At 46.4% G+C, this 20,859-nt stretch overlaps 1 protein-coding gene and 1 long non-coding RNA gene across 3 annotated transcripts; both read left to right on the top strand.

Annotated features, from left to right (window-relative positions):
• Positions 1–5,833: 5,833 nt before the first annotated feature.
• On the top strand, positions 5,834–7,609 carry LOC148401229 (janus kinase and microtubule-interacting protein 3-like). Of its 2 annotated transcripts, none has more exons than XM_088368861.1 (8): positions 5,834–5,964; positions 6,191–6,253; positions 6,340–6,438; positions 6,520–6,753; positions 6,874–6,939; positions 7,001–7,069; positions 7,146–7,223; positions 7,280–7,609. In XM_088368861.1, exons 1-8 carry the CDS (start codon positions 5,896–5,898, stop codon positions 7,454–7,456), a joined length of 855 nt encoding a protein of 284 aa, XP_088224987.1. In that variant the 5' UTR covers positions 5,834–5,895; the 3' UTR covers positions 7,457–7,609. The 2 variants fall into 2 exon arrangements, with proteins under 2 accessions (XP_088224987.1, XP_088224986.1); XM_088368860.1 differs by having other exon boundaries at positions 6,520–6,759.
• Positions 7,610–12,458: 4,849 nt separating this feature from the next.
• On the top strand, positions 12,459–15,312 carry LOC148401228 (uncharacterized). Its single transcript, XR_015857170.1, has 3 exons — positions 12,459–12,625; positions 12,749–12,826; positions 14,685–15,312. It is a non-coding gene; the product is annotated as an uncharacterized LOC148401228 (long non-coding RNA).
• The last annotated feature ends 5,547 nt before the right edge of the window (positions 15,313–20,859 follow it).

The following is a 20,859-nucleotide window of genomic DNA, read 5'->3' as shown; positions in this document are numbered from 1 at the left end:
TAAGAGATGTCCAAACGAGCTCCGGCAGGGCGGGCCAAGGCGGAGCGAACAGACGCCCTTCAGGCCACCAATGACGAGCTGAGAACCAAACTGATGGACGTCCAGTTAGAACTTCAGCAGGAGAAGAACAAGGTGAAAACCTCAACAGACAGACACTGCCTGCCTCCCTGCCTGCCTCCCTGCCTGCCTCCCTCCCTCCCTCCCTCCCTCCCTCCCTCCCTCCCAGTTTTCCCGATGTAGATTAGACATGCGTGTGCCATGACTGTGTCAGCCTACATCAACAAATGCACCGAGGACGTCAGCACCACTAAGAATATCATCACCCGGGGCAACCAACGACCCTGGATGACTGAGGAGGTACGTCAAACGCTACGAGCGCGGAACTCTGCCTTCAAGTCTGGCGACAAGGAGACACTGAGGACAGCGAGAGCCAACTTGAACCGTGCCATCAGGATAGCGAAGCGAGACCGCAGTCGAAAATTTCAGGATCGTTTCCACGACGTCAAAAACATCAGGAGTATGTGGCAAGGCATACGGGCGATTACAGACTACAACTCACCCTCCCCCCCCCCGGTGGGTGTAGTTCTTTGGGAGGTTCGAGGCACTAAACGGCACTCCAGCAGTTAAAACTGTCCCCCATCAGGAAGAGGAGGTACTCTGCCTTGACTCCGCCGATGTGTTGAAGACCCTGAGGAGAGTCAACCCCTGTAAGGCCCCTGGCCCCGACAACATTCCTGGGCGTGTGTTCAGGGAATGTGCAAGTCATCTGGCTGGGGTCATCACAGACATTTTTAACACCTCGCTGGGCCAAGCCACAGTGCCGGCGTGCTTTAAGACTGCCTCCATCATTCCGGTGCCGAAGAAACCTCAAATCACCTCATTTAATGATTACCGGCCTGTTGCACTGACTCCGGTTATGATGAAGTGCTTCGAAAGGCTGCTTAAAGGTCACATCGTTTCCAGACTCCCCCTATTATTTGACCCGTTCCAGTTTGCCGACCGGCAAAACCGCTCCACTCAGGACGCCATCTCCTCCGTTCTTCACCTGAGCCTGGCTCACCTGGAGGAGAAGAACACCCATGTGCGGAGGCTGTTCCTGGACTTCAGCTCAGCGTTTAACACCATCATCCCACAGCATCTGGTAGGAAAATTGGAACACCTGGGCTTCAACACCCCCCTTCGCAACTGGCTGCTAGACTTCCTCACCAACAGACCTCAGTCAGTCCGGGTCGGACAGAACACCTCTGATGTCATCACCCTCAGCACAGGCTCCCTTCAGGGCTGCGTCCTGAGCCCCCTGCTGTTCACCCTGATGACACACGACTGCGTCCTCAGGTTCACCACCAATCACATCGTGAAGTCAGCAGACGACACAACGGTGGTGGGGCTCATCAGAGACAACAACGACCTGGACTACAGAGAGGAGGTGGAGCAGCTGGTGGGCTGGTGCAGAGAAAACAGCCTGATCCTGAATGAGGAGAAGATGAAGGAGATCATCGTCGACTTCAGGAAAAAACAGCCTCACCACGCTCCACTGATCATCAACAGCTCAGCTGTGGAGGTGGTCAGCACCACCAAATTCCTGGGGGTCCACATCACAGAAGACCTCACCTGGACTATGAACACTACGGCACTGGTCAAGAGGGCACAGAAGCGCTTGTACTTCCTGCGGAGGATGAGGAGAGCCCACCTGCCCCCACCCATCATGAGGACGTTCTACAGGAGCACCATAGAGAGCATTCTGACAAGCTGTCTCTCTGTGTGGTGTGGAGGCTGCACCGCCTCCGATTGGAAGAACGTGAGGAGAGTGGTGAGGACAGCAGAGAGGATCATAGGGGCTCCTCTTCCCTCCATTCAGGACATTTCATCTCAGCGCTGCATGTCCCGTGCCCGTAACATCATCAATGACCCATCACACCCCCACCATGGACTGTTCTCCCTGCTGCCCTCTGGGAAGAGGTTTGCAGCATCCGCTGCAGGTCCACCAGGTTCTGCAACAGCTTTTTCCCTGCTGTCATCAGACTGTTGAACACTAGAACTGTTGAGCTCTAAACTGAACTCTGCATCACACATTCACAGAACTGTACTTTATGACACTACGGACCTCTATCTTGCACTATCTCGCACTACCAACTTTACTGAACTTGTATAAACCCTTTAAATAGAAGTTTAATACATGGTTTAGCATTCCTCTGCACACTCTTGAATACTGTTTTGCCTACTTGCACTATTGCATAATTATCACTGCTGCACTTTATACTTATTTTTAATATATATATATATATATATATATATATATATATAGTATATGTATATATATATTTTTTCATAGGATATGTTACTTCTATTCAACTGCAATATCACTACTTTGTTGTAAGACGTATGCAACGGAATTTCGTTTTGTATGCACCATGTGCAGACAAGATGACAATAAAGTTTGTCTAAGTCTAAGTCTAAGTCATGTCAGGTCAGCTGTCTGGAGAGAGAGAGAGAAGTCAGGACCTGCAGGCGGAGCACCACCGTGCCACCGCCGCCATGACGGAACTCAAAAGCAAACTCCATGAGGAGAAGCAGAAAGAGTTAGCCATTACCAGGGAGACATTACTGCGGCAGCATGAAATGGAGCTGATGAGAGTGATCAAAATCAAAGATGGAGAGATCCAGCGACTGAATGCCTTGGTCCTCAGCCTGAGGGACGGCTCCATGGACAAGGTGATCCGCTCTATCCGTGTCCGACTATCCGCACGCCACGTCGGGCTTCGATGCGGCCGCTACCGTATTGTGTAGCTTGTCCCCAGTAAGCGTCGCGGCGCTCCGTTGCGGTCTCAACGGCCCGGTGTGGCGCAATGTCTGCTCAGGTGAGGAGGGGGGGCGCTTTGCTGGCGGAGGTGGAGGAGACGCGGCGGTGTCGGGAGACCGAGCGGTGTCGCCTCCACCAGGAGCGCGGAAGAAGCCCTGGCAGCGGCCCAGCAGGCCTGGCAGTCCCGAGCGGCCGAGCTCCGATCGGCTCATCACCAGCATCGGGAGGAGCTGAGCCGAACCAAGAGAGACTGCGAGAGGGAGATCCGCCGACTGGTAGGACTGATCAGATGCGCGGTGCGTGGCTATGTTCCCAATTTCGTTGTATACCTGCAGTGCAATGACACCTAAGGCATTCTATTCTATTCTATTTCACAAGAAGAAAATGTCCGGTTGCTCGCTTCGCTTTTGTCACAGCAAAGGTGTTCTAGTCGATTCAAGAAAAAAATTGGCCGGTTGCTCTCTTTGTTTTTGTCACAATTCTGGCAAATGAGTTTGCCCGCCTGCCTGAGCGCTCCCCGTTTGTACATCCAGACGGATGAGATCAAGCTGAAAGACAGAGCGGTTAGTGTTTTGGATGAAGCCCTGGGGCCGGCCACGTCCACCGCCTTCAGCTGCAGACTCAGGCTGCCGAGCAGCAGATCGCTGCCCTGAGGGATTCCCAAAGGGCGGGCCTAAACTACCCTGGAAGTGGGGTCAACGCCGCTACTAGCAATCCTCTTCATTGCGTAAGCCACCTCATCACACACTTGCAGTACGCATGACTTAGTTCGTTGCTGGAGGAAGGTAGCACAAAAACAGTTTTGAACTTTGAACGAGTGCTTGTGTGTGTGTGTTGCGGGGCGTTTTCAGTCTCAGGAGGATCGGGACACGCGACGGTTTCATCTGAAAATCGCTGAGCTCAGCGCAGTCATCAGGAAACTGGAGGATCGAAACGCCCTGCTTTCTGAAGAGCGCAATGAACTGGTAATTTATTGACGGCACGCTTGAAGGTTTGCGCTACGTTTGATGCGCGCCATCCAGCGATGCACCCATTGCGCTTGCTTATTAGTTGAGCGGCGCGGCGAGTCGGTTGCCTGGTAGATGTCTTTTATTGGGAGCCAAAGCCACGATTCCGTTCAAACCGATGCAAAAGGAATGGATACGTTCTGGCCCGCGTGTTGTGCGTCTTTCACATCCCGCACTTCATGCTTGCAGCTAAAGCGACTGAGAGAAACAGAAAGCCAGTTTCTGCCACTCCTGTACAAAAACAAACGCCTGAGCAGGAAGAATGAAGAACTCTCGCTGGTGCTGTGTCGCCTTGAAAACAAAGTGCGCTTTGTCACCCAGGAGAACGAGGAGATGGCAAGCTTGGTAAGTCGACGCGGACAACGGCGGCGTGCCAACAGAGTCCACTGCATTTGTGTTCCACAGAGAAGGCCTAGTTCGCTCAATGACCTGGACCGCGGTTGCGGCCAGCAGGACGGTGAAATGGAGTTCCTTCAAGTTGTGGAGCAGCGGCACATCATCGACGACTTGTCCAAGGTCTTCAGGCAGGCGACTCGGTGCACGTACGGCAGCGCCGCGCTCGCTCGCTGTCGCCAGGAAACCTTTTCCGTCCAAAGCTTGGCCGGCGGCCGCCATCCAAAAAATTGGCCCCTTAAATTCCGACCTTTCAAGCAGGAGCATTGTGCGCACGCGTTTGAACACGCTTTAGACTTGTTTTGCCGTTTTCAGCAGCTCAAAGCTCCCGTTTTGTCAGCGCCTTTGCCACTCGCTGTGCGCTGAAAACGACGGACTTGCCCGGCTGCTCAGCCCGTCAACCATGAGCCGCGAGCGCGACATCATTGTCCGTAGGCAGCTAGTGGCAAAATGCACCCTGTTAGAGTTGCGCTCGCTCCAACTTATTTTGCAAGAACCACACGGGAGACAAGTAAGTTCTTTTGGACACCTGCAGGTGGAGAGTCCATCCGTTGTACGAATGAAGTCTGACTCTCGGCTCCTGCACGAGCATTTTAATTAAGAGAAACAGGGTGGGTGTAAGAGTGGATTGAATAGAGGAAGCCCTTGACCTCTAGTCAAAACATAGCAAGGGGTGTTTTACGACTTTGTGTAGGAAGGGATAAGCGATAGGGATAAATAAGGGATAAATAATATTATTTACTACAGGTTGCAGTCAAAGTCAAAGCAACATAATGATACGATAAAGATAATCTGGAAAACCCTGACACACCCTGTAGTTGTCACTTTTGGAAAAGACGAGCGTCCCTCCAATCATCGCCGGTGACGTGTTTTTCAGGCTCTGGAGACAGGAGCTCATGTCAGAAATGTCATTGTGAGTCGCGTTTGTTTCTGCGCCGGAGCCGTTCGTTCCCTTTGCATCCAAAGAATCTCAAAGGCGGATTATTTGTGTCGACAGGAGAGAGATTTGCTGCTACGATACCGACGTCGAGAATCTCTGAGGAGGAACAAAGCGTGAGGTCCTGCAAGGTGGGTCTGTTTGTTTGCGGCTGCTTGGTGTTGCGCAAGATGAAATGGCCTTTTTCTCGCTATCGTTCCTCTCGTCGATTCATCGTGAGGTGTCGCTTCAGTTTGTTCAGAGAGATGTTTGCTTCCGCGCCCGCAGGTCATCAGAACATTTTACGGCTACGACGAAGACGTGTTGGTGGACTCGGACGGATCGTCCTTGTCTTTTCACACCGACAGAACCCCCGACACGGAACCCGAAGAGGTAGCCCGCCATTTCTGCTAGCGTATTGGCACCAAACATTCCTCTTCAGCCTGGAATCGGACTCGTCTTTGCGTCGCGGGTGCTTTGTCGCCGGTCTGACTGATTCTGGTACTAGTGCTGTGTTGCATTGGTGTGTGCATGAAGAGGCGGAGCTTCGCTACCGCCAGCTGACGCAAGAATATCAAGCGCTGCAACGAGCCTACGCTCTGCTAGCCCAGACCAGCGAAGGGGACTACGACGCCGAGAAGGAGATCAAGGTGGCGCCCCTTCCCGCAACCCCCGGCCGGGTCGCAGCCTCCCCGTTCTCACCCAGCCTCGGGTGTTCTCTGGTCTGAAAGGAGGAGGAGGAGCCTCCCTCCTCCTCCTTTCAGACCAGAGAAAAGCTGATGGTAGAAATGGGTCACTATCAAAGCAGAGTAGCAGATCTGGAGTCAGCGCTGAAGCAACAAGGACAGGTAAGCTCATCAATGAGCACACCTTTTTCTCAGACAAAATAGCTACATTCTTCAGTCACTCATCCGTCTGGCATTACTGGACCAACCCCCACCCCCCCCCCCCCACCCCCCGAACGTGGCTGGGAAAATGCGGAGAAAAGCAAATGTCATTTTCCAGTCAACCAAAGAATTTGTGGATGAAAATGACACAACATTCCAAAGCTGTCCACGCGTTTGTCTCTTCTAGAATGTCAAGTGGGTGGAGGAGAAGCAGCTGCTGCGTCAGAGCAATCAGCAGTTGGCCGAAAAGGTGACGGAAAGAAAGGCGCTGGGCGGAGTCGCTTGGCGTCACACCTGTCGGGAAGCCCCGCAGATGAGGTCTGACTGTCTTTTCAGGTCAGGCGGATGGAGGCGGAAGAAGCGCGTATGAAAGAGCACATCCAGGATATCCGAGACCAAAACGAACTGCTTGAGTTCCGCATCCTGGAGCTGGAGGTGGGAAGACTCGCACAAGCGTGTTGAGGCCAGAGATGTGACGGACGGACGGACGGACGGATGCATGCCTCTGCCTTTCAGGAGAGGGAGTGGCGCTCCCCCGTCTTGAAGTTTCTGCAAGTCCGTTTCCCAGACGGCCTCAGCCCTTTGCAGATCTACTGCGAGGCCGAGGGCGTGAGCGTACGTAAGGCGTCCCTCGCAACCCTAACCTTAACCCGAGGTCCCAGAACACCTTACATTGCTCCTTGCGCCTTTCCCCCGGACATCGTCATCAGTGATCTGATGAAGAAGCTGGACATCCTGGGCTATAACGCCGTAAGTGTATGTCGAACTCCTTATGTTCGCACTCCACGAGACTCGGCGGCTCAAATGTGACTTTTGGAAGGCTTTGCGCTGAAAGAAGCTTGTTGACGCTGTGCCTTTGGGCTCTTGCAGAATCTCACCAACGAGGAGCAGGTGGTCGTGATTCACGCCAGGACCCTTCTCACCCTAGCCGAGAAGGTAACGCGCACGTCCACGCACGCTCTCGCATTCTGCTTATGTGACAGCAGCCTTTCCTCAGTGGTTAGAATACATCAAAGTGACCAAGTCAGCACTTCAACAGAAGATGTTGGACATTGAAAGTGAGAAGGTAGACAGACATGCGACATCAGCCAAGGGGAACTCCGGCAATGTACCCCAACAATTCTGACCTTGAGCTGTGCTAGGATATGTTCTGCAAGCAGAAGGGCTACCTGGATGAAGAGTTGGACTTCAGGAAGTGTTCCATGGACCAGGCTCATAAGGTAAGCCGCCCTCAAATCTCCCGCCGGACCACTGATGGACGAGGATTGCGGCCCAGAGGATCCTGGAGCTGGAGGCCATGTTGTACGAGGCGCTACCGCAGCGGGACTGCCCCGCCACGGACGGCGAAAAAGCCAGCCACGCTGGCGTGAATGACGTGCTGACGGCGGATCAGAGTGCGTGTTGGCTTCACTTGAGTTCAATTTGGTATTTTGGTCAAAAGCGCATGTGGTGAAATTCCACAAAGTAGGATGGGCAAACACATTTCTTTAAACTATGAGTGTCAATTGGGCTCTCGAAATGGCAGGGAAAAGATGCACAGCAAAACGAAAATACGTAGATGAACACAGGACGTTTTAATCAGAGTGGGAAAGTTTCTATTTTTTGTTGAACGTGATGGCAAACCATTCTGCCTGATATGTCAGACCTCAGCGCATTTCAAAGATTCAAATCTTCAGCGCCATGCACTTCAGCTCACTCCATGCTAACATTGATCATGCGTCGAACCCGCAACATCATGCTTAAGAGGTGGCCATGCTAACCAGTGCGCCATTATGTCAACGCATAATAACTAAGTCTACTGATCAAAACAGCGGTTACTATATGACGTCGCTACGTCGTGGTCACGTGACGCAGACAAGACGTCAATGGACGTGGGCAGAGTTAACTTGTTTAAAAGGGAGTGGGCAGAAGAAATATTTAATTTATTTAAATCTATTTTGAGTGCACACCATTATGCCAATGCATAACAACTGTAAATCTACTAAACAAAACAGCGGTTGCTATATGACATCTGCCACGTCGTGGTCACGTGACATACGTGACGTCGATGGGCGTAACTTTCGCCGGAATTCAAATCCGCGGGGAGAGTTAACTTGTTTAAAAGAGAGTGGGCAGAAGAATTATTTAATTTATTTAAATCTATTTGGTGTGTGCGCCATTATGTCAATGCATAACAACTGTAAGTCTACTAAACAAAACAGCGGTTGCTATATGACGTCTGCCACGTCGTGGTCACGTGACGCGGACGTGACGTCGACGCCTACTTTACATCCCACCGATCACAGGACCCCTCGGCTGCATAACCGTGCCCCCTTCCCAACCAATCGGATTTGCTATACGCGAAAACGACGCCAATGGAAAGAGCTTCCGCCCAAATTTAAATCCGTGGGCGTGGCTCGCAGCAGGAAGTAGGAAAATGGCGGCGATGTTGACAAAGACACAGCGGATGGTAACATACGACTAACAAGAGAAATATTTTTATTTTCTGCTCGCAACTGGACCGTCCAGAGCGTACACGGTAAGTACAACTCATCGTTTTTAAAAAGAAGTACTTTTGTTGCCCTGAAAAGCGAGTGAGCGTGGCGTTTGTGGGGGACGTCGAATTTCGACGATTCTTTCTGGTCAACGGTTGTAAATGATTGTGTTGATTAAAAAAGAAAACTTGATGTAACTCTACTTTTAACTGCCGTTTCAGATAGATTTGGAATTGCATCACATCCAATTTTGCCTAGAGCGTACACGGTAAGTAACACTCGTTGTGTTTAAGGAGATTTACGTTTGTAATAGCAGAAGTGTAGCCGCGTTGCGTTGTACGTGTGAATGTTGGTCCAGGCGAAATGTTAATGTTTAATTTCATTCCTTTAGGTTCCACGGTGTTTGTTGGCTGCAAGTTTTCCACTGCAAGAAGAGGCTCATATCATTGACCAGGAGCGAGCTACAATGGTGAGTAGCCATAACATTTATGTTTAACACTTCCTATTTCATGTCTAACAGTACTTGATTTAACAAATAACCATAAATAAATACAGTGTGGGCACTGAAGTTAACATATGTGATTATACTGCCTAATCTGTCACCGAGTAGATTGTTGCAAAGTAATATAAGATCCAAAGTTGTAATTCAGAATAGTTTTCAAAAGAAGGCCATTAGAATTATATACAAGTCTGATTACCCTGAACAAGCTATTAATTAAATCACAAATTCTTCAATTCAAAGATTTGGTAGATTATCAGACAAATAATGTCTAACAGTAATTGATTTAACACATCACGATAAGTAGATTGAGTGTGGGCACTCTCAAGTTAACAGATATGATTATACTGCCTAATCTGTTACAGAGTATGTTGTTGCCAAGTAATGTAGAATAGATCCAAAGTAGTAATCCAGAATAGTTTTGAAGAGGCCATTAGAATAATAAACAAATCTGATTACCTTGAACATAATAACAAGCTAAGTGTTTAATATGTCCTATGAAGTCAAAATTGGGCACCATCATGTGGTGAAATTTGGAATTGCATCACATCCAATTTTGCCTGGGAACAAACAGATTAAATAAATCTTAGTTTTGAATAAGCCACTCCTTCTCAAACAAGTAAACTCTGCCCATTTCGCGCAGTAGATGTTCTGTTAATATCTAGTATTTATACAAAGTCATAATTTAAATTGCTTTCAACCTTCATTCATCGGTTCAACCAACATTACTCGCTCTTATTACCAACTTGTATTGATTTAACTAAGCGTTTAATACTTCCTATCAGGTCTCAAGGCAAGATTTGGCAAAATACAGTTTCAGCAAATCCAATTTGGCCAGGGAACAAAAATAGATTAAATAAACTAAATAAGTCTTCTTCCCATTAAATAAATCAGAAAAGTCTGTCTTGTAACCAGTCCTCTTCAAACAAGTAAAGTCTGCCCATTTTGTGCCGTAGATTTTGTGTCTATGCCTAGTATTTAAACAAAATCATAATTTAAACGACTTCTTTCCTTCATTCACTTTGGAAATTTGGAATTGCAGCAAATCGAATTTTGCCAGGGAACAAAAATAGATCAATTAAACTAAATAAGTCTTCTTCCCATTAAATAAATTAAAAAAGTCTGTCTTGTAACCAGTCCTTTTCAAACAAGTAAAGTCTGCCCATTTTGTGCCGTCGATTTTGTGTTTATGCCTAGTATTTATACAAAATCATAATTTAAAGGACTTCATTCCTTCATTCACTTTGGAAATTTGGAATTGCAGCACATCAAATTTTGCCTGGGAAGAAAAGTAGATTAAATAAATTTAATAAGTCTTACTACTTCCCATTAAATAAATTAAATACGTCTTACTTGTTTCCACTCCTTTTCAAAACAGTAGTTTAAAACGAGGGCCCTTCACTCAATCTTTAACCTCAACCCCGCACGTTGTGTTGTATCTGTGAATGTTGGTTGTGGCCAAATGATAGTTTTCTTTCATTCGTTTAGGTTCCAAGAAAACTTGATGTAACTCTACTTTTAACTGCCGTTTCAGATAAGCGGGTATTACGTCGCAGTCATGTGCCGCGGATATGACGTAATTGCCCGAACCTCCGCCAAAATTCAAATCTGTTGGCGCGATGGCCGTGAGCCACTGAGCAGCGACGATTATCAACAGAAATATCTTTATTTTCTGCTTGCAACTGGACCGTCTAGAGCGTACACGGTAAGTAACACTCATTGTGTTTAAGGAGATTTACGTTTGTAATAGCAGAAGTGTAGCCGCGTTGCGTTGTACGTGTGAAAATTGGTCGAGGCGAAATGTTAATGTTTAATTTCATTCCTTTAGGTTCCACGGTGTTTGTTGGCTGCAAGTTTTCCACTGCAAGAAGAGGCTCGTATCATTGACCAGGAGCGAGCTACAATGGTGAGTAGCCATAACATTTATGTTAAACACTTCCTATTTCATGTCTAACAGTACTTGATTTAACAAATAACCATAAATTAATACAGTGTGGGCACTGAAGTTAACATATGTGATTATACTGCCTAATCTGTCACCGAGTAGATTGTTGCAAAGTAATATAAGATCCAAAGTTGTAATTCAGAATAGTTTTCAAAAGAAGGCCATTAGAATTATATACAAGTCTGATTACCCTGAACATAACAACAAGCTATTAATTAAATCACAAATTCTTCAATTCAAAGATTTGGTAGATTATCAGACAAATAATGTCTAACAGTAATTGATTTAACACATCACGATAAGTAGATTGAGTGTGGGCACTCTCAAGTTAACATATATGATTATACTGCCTAATCTGTTACAGAGTATGTTGTTGCCAAGTAATGTAGAATAGATCCAAAGTAGTAATCCAGAATAGTTTTGAAGAGGCCATTAGAATAATAAACAAATCTGATTACCTTGAACATAATAACAAGCTAAGTGTTTAATATGTCCAATGAAGTCAAAATTGGGCACCATCATGTGGTGAAATTTGGAATTGCATCACATCCAATTTTGCCTGGGAACAAACAGATTAAATAAATCTTAGTTTTGAATAAGCCACTCCTTCTCAAACAAGTAAACTCTGCCCATTTCGCGCAGTAGATGTTCTGTTAATATCTAGTATTTATACAAAGTCATAATTTAAATTGCTTTCAACCTTCATTCATCGGTTCAACCAACATTACTCGCTCTTATTACCAACTTGTATTGATTTAACTAAGCGTTTAATACTTCCTATCAGGTCTCAAGGCAAGATTTGGCAAAATACAGTTTCAGCAAATCCAATTTTGCCAGGGAACAAAAATAGATTAAATAAACTAAATAAGTCTTCTTCCCATTAAATAAATCAGAAAAGTCTGTCTTGTAACCAGTCCTCTTCAAACAAGTAAAGTCTGCCCATTTTGTGCCGTAGATTTTGTGTCTATGCCTAGTATTTAAACAAAATCATAATTTAAACGACTTCTTTCCTTCATTCACTTTGGAAATTTGGAATTGCAGCAAATCGAATTTTGCCAGGGAACAAAAATAGATCAATTAAACTAAATAAGTCTTCTTCCCATTAAATAAATTAAAAAAGTCTGTCTTGTAACCAGTCCTTTTCAAACAAGTAAAGTCTGCCCATTTTGTGCCGTCGATTTTGTGTTAATGCCTAGTATTTATACAAAATCATAATTTAAAGGACTTCATTCCTTCATTCACTTTGGAAATTTGGAATTGCAGCACATCAAATTTTGCCTGGGAAGAAAAGTAGATTAAATAAATTTAATAAGTCTTACTACTTCCCATTAAATAAATTAAATACGTCTTACTTGTTCCCACTCCTTTTCAAAACAGTAGTTTAAAACGAGGGCCCTTCACTCAATCTTTAACCTCAACCCCGCACGTTGTGTTGTATCTGTGAATGTTGGTTGTGGCCAAATGATAGTTTTCTTTCATTCGTTTAGGTTCCAAGAAAACTTGATGTAACTCTACTTTTAACTGCCGTTTCAGATAAGCGGGTATTACGTCGCAGTCATGTGCCGCGGATATGACGTAATTGCCCGAACCTCCGCCAAAATTCAAATCTGTTGGCGCGATGGCCGTGAGCCACTGAGCAGCGACGATTATCAACAGAAATATCTTTATTTTCTGCTTGCAACTGGACCGTCTAGAGCGTACACGGTAAGTAACACTCATTGTGTTTAAGGAGATTTACGTTTGTAATAGCAGAAGTGTAGCCGCGTTGCGTTGTACGTGTGAAAATTGGTCGAGGCGAAATGTTAATGTTTAATTTCATTCCTTTAGGTTCCACGGTGTTTGTTGGCTGCAAGTTTTCCACTGCAAGAAGAGGCTCGTATCATTGACCAGGAGCGAGCTACAATGGTGAGTAGCCATAACATTTATGTTAAACACTTCCTATTTCATGTCTAACAGTACTTGATTTAACAAATAACCATAAATTAATACAGTGTGGGCACTGAAGTTAACATATGTGATTATACTGCCTAATCTGTCACGGAGTAGATTGTTGCAAAGTAATATAAGATCCAAAGTTGTAATTCAGAATAGTTTTCAAAAGAAGGCCATTAGAATTATATACAAGTGTGATTACCCTTAATATAACAACAAGCTATTAATTAAATCACAAATTCTTCAATTCAAAGATTTGGTAGATTATCAGACAAATAATGTCTAACAGTAATTGATTTAACACATCACGATAAGTAGATTGAGTGTGGGCACTCTCAAGTTAACAGATATGATTATACTGCCTAATCTGTTACAGAGTATGTTGTTGCCAAGTAATGTAGAATAGATCCAAAGTAGTAATCCAGAATAGTTTTGAAGAGGCCATTAGAATAATAAACAAATCTGATTACCTTGAACATAATAACAAGCTAAGTGTTTAATATGTCCTATGAAGTCAAAATTGGGCACCATCATGTGGTGAAATTTGGAATTGCATCACATCCAATTTTGCCTGGGAACAAACAGATTAAATAAATCTTAGTTTTGAATAAGCCACTCCTTCTCAAACAAGTAAACTCTGCCCATTTCGCGCAGTAGATGTTCTGTTAATATCTAGTATTTATACAAAGTCATAATTTAAATTGCTTTCAACCTTCATTCATCGGTTCAACCAACATTACTCGCTCTTATTACCAACTTGTATTGATTTAACTAAGCGTTTAATACTTCCTATCAGGTCTCAAGGCAAGATTTGGCAAAATACAATTTCAGCAAATCCAATTTTGCCAGGGAACAAAAATAGATTAAATAAACTAAATAAGTCTTCTTCCCATTAAATAAATCAGAAAAGTCTGTCTTGTAACCAGTCCTCTTCAAACAAGTAAAGTCTGCCCATTTTGTGCCGTAGATTTTGTGTCTATGCCTAGTATTTAAGCAAAATCATAATTTAAAAGACTTCTTTCCTTCATTCACTTTGGAAATTTGGAATTGCAGCAAATCGAATTTTGCCAGGGAACAAAAATAGATCAATTAAACTAAATAAGTCTTCTTCCCATTAAATAAATTAAAAAAGTCTGTCTTGTAACCAGTCCTTTTCAAACAAGTAAAGTCTGCCCATTTTGTGCCGTCGATTTTGTGTTAATGCCTAGTATTTATACAAAATCATAATTTAAAGGACTTCATTCCTTCATTCACTTTGGAAATTTGGAATTGCAGCACATCAAATTTTGCCTGGGAAGAAAAGTAGATTAAATAAATTTAATAAGTCTTACTACTTCCCATTAAATAAATTAAATACGTCTTACTTGTTCCCACTCCTTTTCAAAAAAGTAGTTTAAAACGAGGTCCCTTCACTCAACCTTTAACCCTATTTATTCACCTTCTAGGCTAAGTGTTAAAGGCTAAGTGTTAAAGGCTAAGTGTTAAAGGCTAAGTGTTAAAGGCTAAGTGTTAGAGGCTAAGTGCCAGAGGCTAGGCGCCAGAGGCGAGTTTTTGTGGGCTGAAGTTTTAGTGGGGTTAGTGTGAATACAATCCAAAAGAATACAACAGAATACAATACAATAGAATATAATACATAGATTAAATTCAATAGCTCTTACTACTTCCCATTAAATAAATTAAATACGTCTTACTTGTTCCCAATCCTTTTCAAAAAAGTAGTTTAAAACGAGGGCCCTTCACTCAACCTTTAACCTCAACCCCGCACGTCACATTGTGTTGTATCTGTGAATGTTGGTTGTGGCCAAATGATAGTTTTCTTTCATTCGTTTAGGTTCCACGGTGTTTGTTGGCTATGTTTTCCACTGTCAGAAGGATGAAAATACAAAGTACAACGCTTGGACGTGGGCGAAGACGTCACCGGTGAGTCCTTCCTTCCTATTTATTTACCTTCTAGATGCTAGAGGCTAAGTGTTAGAGGCTAAGTGTTAGAGGCTAAGTGTTAAAGGCAACACAATACGAACAACACAACACAATACGAACAACTCAACACAATATGAACAACACAATATGAACAACACAACACAATACGAACAACACAACACAATACGAACAACACAACACAATACGAACAACACAACACATTACGAACAACACAACACAATACGAACAACACAACGATACTGCACTGAACAACACGATACCGCACTGAGAAACACGATTCCGCACTGAACAACACGATACCGCACTGAACAACACCATGCCGCACTGAACACCATGCCACACTGAACAACACCATCCCGCACTGAACAACACCATGCCGCACTAAACAACACCATGCCGCACTGAACAACACCATGCCTCACTGAACGACACCATGCCGCACTGAAAGACACCATGCCGCACTGAACGACACCATGCCGCACTGAAAGACACCATCCCGCACTGAACACCATGCCGCACTGAACAACACCATCCTGCACTGAACAACACCATCCCGCACTGAACAACACCATGCCGCACTGAACAACATTATGCCGCACTGAACATTATGCCGCACTGAACAACACCATGCCGCACTGAACAACACCATGCCGCACTGAACAACATTATGCCGCACTGAACAACACCATGCCGCACTGAACAACACCATGCCGCACTGAACAACACCATGCCGCACTGAACAACACCATGCCGCACTGAACAACATTATGCCGCACTGAACAACACCATGCCGCACTGAACAACACCATCCTGCACTGAACAACACCATTCTGCATTGAACACCATGCCGCACTGAACAACACCATCCCGCACTGAACAACACCATCCCGCACTGAACAACACCATGCCGCACTGAACAACATTATGCCGCACTGAACAACATTATGCCGCACTGAACAACACCATGCCGCACTGAACAACACCATGCCGCACTGAACAACACCATGCCGCACTGAATAACATTATAACGCACTGAACAACACCATCCCGCACTGAACAACACCATGCCGCACTAAACAACATTATGCCGCACTGAACAACATTATGCCGAAATGAACAACACCATGCCGCACTGAACAACACCATGCCGCACTGAACAACACCATGCCGCACTGAACAACACCATGCCGCACTGAACAACACGATCCCGCATTGAACACCATCCCGCACTGAACAACACCATGCCGCACTGAACAACACCATGCCGCACTGAACAACACCATGCCGCACTGAACAACACCATGCCGCACTGAACAACACCATTCCGCACTGAACAACACCATTCCGCACTGAACAACATTATGCCGCACTGAACAACATTATGCCGCACTGAACAACATTATGCCGCACTGAACAACACCATGCCGCACTGAACAACACCATGCCGCACTGAACAACACCATGCCGCACTGAACAACACGATCCCGCATTGAACAACACCATGCCGCACTGAACAACACCATCCTGCACTGAACAACACCATCCCGCACTGAACAACACCATGCCGCACTGAACAACACCATGCCGCAATGAACAACACCATCCCGCACTGAACAACACCATGCCGCACTGAGCAACACCATGCCGCACTGAGCAACACCATCCCGCACTGAACAACACCATGCCGCACTGAACAACACCATGCCGCACTGAACAACACCATGCCGCACTGAACAACATTACGCTGCACTGAACAACACCATGCCGCACTGAACAACACCATGCCGCACTGAACAACACCATGCCGCATTGAACAACACCATGCCGCATTGAACAACACCATGCCGCACTGAACAACACCATCCTGCACTGAACAACACCATGCCGCATTGAACAACACCATGCCGCACTGAACAACACCATCCTGCACTGAACAACACCATCCCGCACTGAACAACACCATCCCGCATTGAACAACACCATCCTGCACTGAACAACACCATGCCGCACTGAACAACACCATGCCGCACTGAACAACACCATTCCGCACTGAACAACACCATTCCGCACTGAACAACACCATGCCGCACTGAACAACACCATCCCGCACTGAACAACACCATACCGCATTGAACAACACCATCCTGCACTGAACAACACCATCCTGCACTGAACAACACCATGCCGCACTGAACAACACCATGTCGCACTGAACAACACCATGCCGCACTGAACAACACCATGCCGCACTGAAAAACACCATGCCGCACTGAACAACACCATCCCGCACTGAACAACACCATGCCGCATTGAACAACACCATGCCGCACTGAACAACACCATGCCGCACTGAACAACATTATGCTGCACTGAACAACATTATGCCGCACTGAACAACATTATGCCGCACTGAACAACACCATGCCGCACTGAACAACACCATGCCGCACTGAACAACACCATTCCGCACTGAACAACACCATTCCGCACTGAACAACATTATGCCGAAATGAACAACACCATGCCGCACTGAACAACACCATCCCGCACTGAACAACACCATGCCGCACTTAACGACATTATGGCGCACTGAACAACATTATGCCGCACTGAACAACACCATGCCGCACTGAACAACAACATGCCGCACTGAACAACACCATGCCGCACTGAACAACATTATGCCGCACTGAACAACATTATGCCGCACTGAACACCATGCCGCACTGAACAACACCATGCCTTACTGAACAACACCATGCCGCACTGAACAACACGACGTCGCACTGAACAACACGACGCCGCACAGAACAACACGACGCCACACAGAATAACACAATACCGCACAGAACAACACAATACCGCACAAACAGTTTTAGATAATATTACGTCGCAGCCATGTGACGCGGACATGACGTCAATAGGCGGAACTCACGGCAAAATTATAATCCGTGGGCGTGGCTTGCAACAGGAAGTAGGAAAGCGGCAATTCTGGCAAACAAGACACAGCGGTTAGTAACACGATGACTAACAAGGCAAATATTTTTGTTTTCAGCTTGCAACTTGACCGTCTAGAGCGTACAAGGTAATTACAACTGTTTTTTTTTAGCCCTGAAAAGCGAGGGAGTGTGGCGTTTGGGAGGAATGTCGAACTCGGCGTCTGCTTCCAGCCACAGACGCCAAATTTCGACGATTATTTCGACTGGTCAACGGTTGTAAATTATTGCGTTGACTAAAAACTTTATTTAACTCTACTCTTAACTTTGCCGTTTCAGATATGCGGGTATTACACCGCGGAAATGACGTCAATAGGCTGAACTCTCGCCAAAATTCAAATCTGTGGGCGCAATGGCCTTGAGCGAGACACCGGATACAAACACGACGATTATCAACAGAAATATCTTTATTTTCTGCTTGCAAGTGGACCGTCTAGAGCGTACACGGTAAGTACAACTCATTGTGTTTAAAAAGATTTACGTTTGTGTAGTTTGCGTTGCGTTGTATCTGTGAATGTTGGTTGAGGCTAAATGTTAATGTTTAATTTCATTCCTTTAGGTTCCACGGTGTTTGTTGGCTGTATGTTTTCCACTGCAAGAAGAGGCTCGTATCATTGACCAGCAGGAGCTACAATGGTGAGTACCCCTTTCGTCTTCCATTTATGTTAAACACTTCCTATTTCATGTCTAACAGTACTCGATTTAACAAATAACCATAAATAAATACAGTGTGGGCAGTCAAGTTAACATATGTGATTATCCTGCCTAATATGTTTATCACAAATATGTCACTAATTACTAATATGTTTATTTGTTTATCACAACACCTTTGGACCTTCAGCAATCGATTATTTCCCTTCATCTACATAGAGACAGAACGATGGTGTCTTAAACATCTCATTCATTTCACCAAATAACTTCACGCAGGTGGATAACGGCCGTCTCGGTCACGCTATGTTGCGTGATGCAGTTTTGAAGAACCAAATGCATTTATTCAATGAATAAGTCAAGCTAGTTCTATGTTTATGATGTTGTAAGTTACGGTACCGATTGAAGTTGAGTTCGAAGCCAGTGGAAAACAGCGCTGCGTTTGTGCTCTCCAGGTACAAATGTGATCTCTGACTGACGACCGGGCGAGACTCGAGTAAGAGATGTCCAAACGAGCTCCGGCAGGGCGGGCCAAGGCGGAGCGAACAGACGCCCTTCAGGCCACCAATGACGAGCTGAGAACCAAACTGATGGACGTCCAGTTAGAACTTCAGCAGGAGAAGAACAAGGTGAAAACCTCAACAGACAGACACTGCCTGCCTCCCTGCCTGCCTCCCTGCCTGCCTCCCTCCCTCCCTCCCTCCCTCCCTCCCTCCCTCCCAGTTTTCCCGATGTAGATTAGACATGCGTGTGCCATGACTGTGTCAGCCTACATCAACAAATGCACCGAGGACGTCAGCACCACTAAGAATATCATCACCCGGGGCAACCAACGACCCTGGATGACTGAGGAGGTACGTCAAACGCTACGAGCGCGGAACTCTGCCTTCAAGTCTGGCGACAAGGAGACACTGAGGACAGCGAGAGCCAACTTGAACCGTGCCATCAGGATAGCGAAGCGAGACCGCAGTCGAAAATTTCAGGATCGTTTCCACGACGTCAAAAACATCAGGAGTATGTGGCAAGGCATACGGGCGATTACAGACTACAACTCACCCTCCCCCCCCCCGGTGGGTGTAGTTCTTTGGGAGGTTCGAGGCACTAAACGGCACTCCAGCAGTTAAAACTGTCCCCCATCAGGAAGAGGAGGTACTCTGCCTTGACTCCGCCGATGTGTTGAAGACCCTGAGGAGAGTCAACCCCTCTAAGGCCCCTGGCCCCGACAACATTCCTGGGCGTGTGTTCAGGGAATGTGCAAGTCATCTGGCTGGGGTCATCACAGACATTTTTAACACCTCGCTGGGCCAAGCCAAAGTGCCGGCGTGCTTTAAGACTGCCTCCATCATTCCGGTGCCGAAGAAACCTCAAATCACCTCATTTAATGATTACCGGCCTGTTGCACTGACTCCGGTTATGATGAAGTGCTTCGAAAGGCTGCTTAAAGGTCACATCGTTTCCAGACTCCCCCTATTATTTGACCCGTTCCAGTTTGCCGACCGGCAAAACCGCTCCACTCAGGACGCCATCTCCTCCGTTCTTCACCTGAGCCTGGCTCACCTGGAGGAGAAGAACACCCATGTGCGGATGCTGTTCCTGGACTTCAGCTCAGCGTTTAACACCATCATCCCACAGCATCTGGTAGGAAAATTGGAACACCTGGGCTTCAACACCCCCCTTCGCAACTGGCTGCTAGACTTCCTCACCAACAGACCTCAGTCAGTCCGGGTCGGACAGAACACCTCTGATGTCATCACCCTCAGCACAGGCTCCCCTCAGGGCTGCGTCCTGAGCCCCCTGCTGTTCACCCTGATGACACACGACTGCGTCCTCAGGTTCACCACCAATCACATCGTGAAGTCAGCAGACGACACAACGGTGGTGGGGCTCATCAGAGACAACAACGACCTGGACTACAGAGAGGAGGTGGAGCAGCTGGTGGGCTGGTGCAGAGAAAACAGCCTGATCCTGAATGAGGAGAAGATGAAGGAGATCATCGTCGACTTCAGGAGAAAACAGCCTCACCACGCTCCACTGATCATCAACAGCTCAGCTGTGGAGGTGGTCAGCAGCACCAAATTCCTGGGGGTCCACATCACAGAAGACCTCACCTGGACTATGAACACTACGGCACTGGTCAAGAGGGCACAGAAGCGCTTGTACTTCCTGCGGAGGATGAGGAGAGCCCACCTGCCCCCACCCATCATGAGGACGTTCTACAGGAGCACCATAGAGAGCATTCTGACAAGCTGTCTCTCTGTGTGGTGTGGAGGCTGCACCGCCTCCGATTGGAAGAACGTGAGGAGAGTGGTGAGGACAGCAGAGAGGATCATAGGGGCTCCTCTTCCCTCCATTCAGGACATTTCATCTCAGCGCTGCATGTCCCGTGCCCGTAACATCATCAATGACCCATCACACCCCCAC

The sequence above is a fragment of the Syngnathus floridae genome, chromosome 2 (genome assembly GCF_059516105.1).
Source record: "Syngnathus floridae isolate MCC-2025c chromosome 2, RoL_Sflo_1.0, whole genome shotgun sequence".
In the NCBI taxonomy this organism is placed as follows: Eukaryota; Metazoa; Chordata; class Actinopteri; order Syngnathiformes; family Syngnathidae; genus Syngnathus; species Syngnathus floridae.
The sequence above is the reverse complement of the archived record's forward strand: the minus strand, read 5'-3'. Positions and strand labels throughout refer to the sequence as shown.

Excerpts from the sequence above, each read along its gene's own strand:
- LOC148401229 (XM_088368860.1), top strand. The coding sequence starts at position 5,896 with ATGGTAGAAATGGGTCACTATCAAAGCAGAGTAGCAGATCTGGAGTCA. Across the intron at positions 5,965-6,190 it reads CGCTGAAGCAACAAGGACAG|AATGTCAAGTGGGTGGAGGA; the intron begins GTAAGCTCATCA and ends TGTCTCTTCTAG. Across the intron at positions 7,224-7,279 it reads CCATGGACCAGGCTCATAAG|AGGATCCTGGAGCTGGAGGC; the intron begins GTAAGCCGCCCT and ends ATTGCGGCCCAG.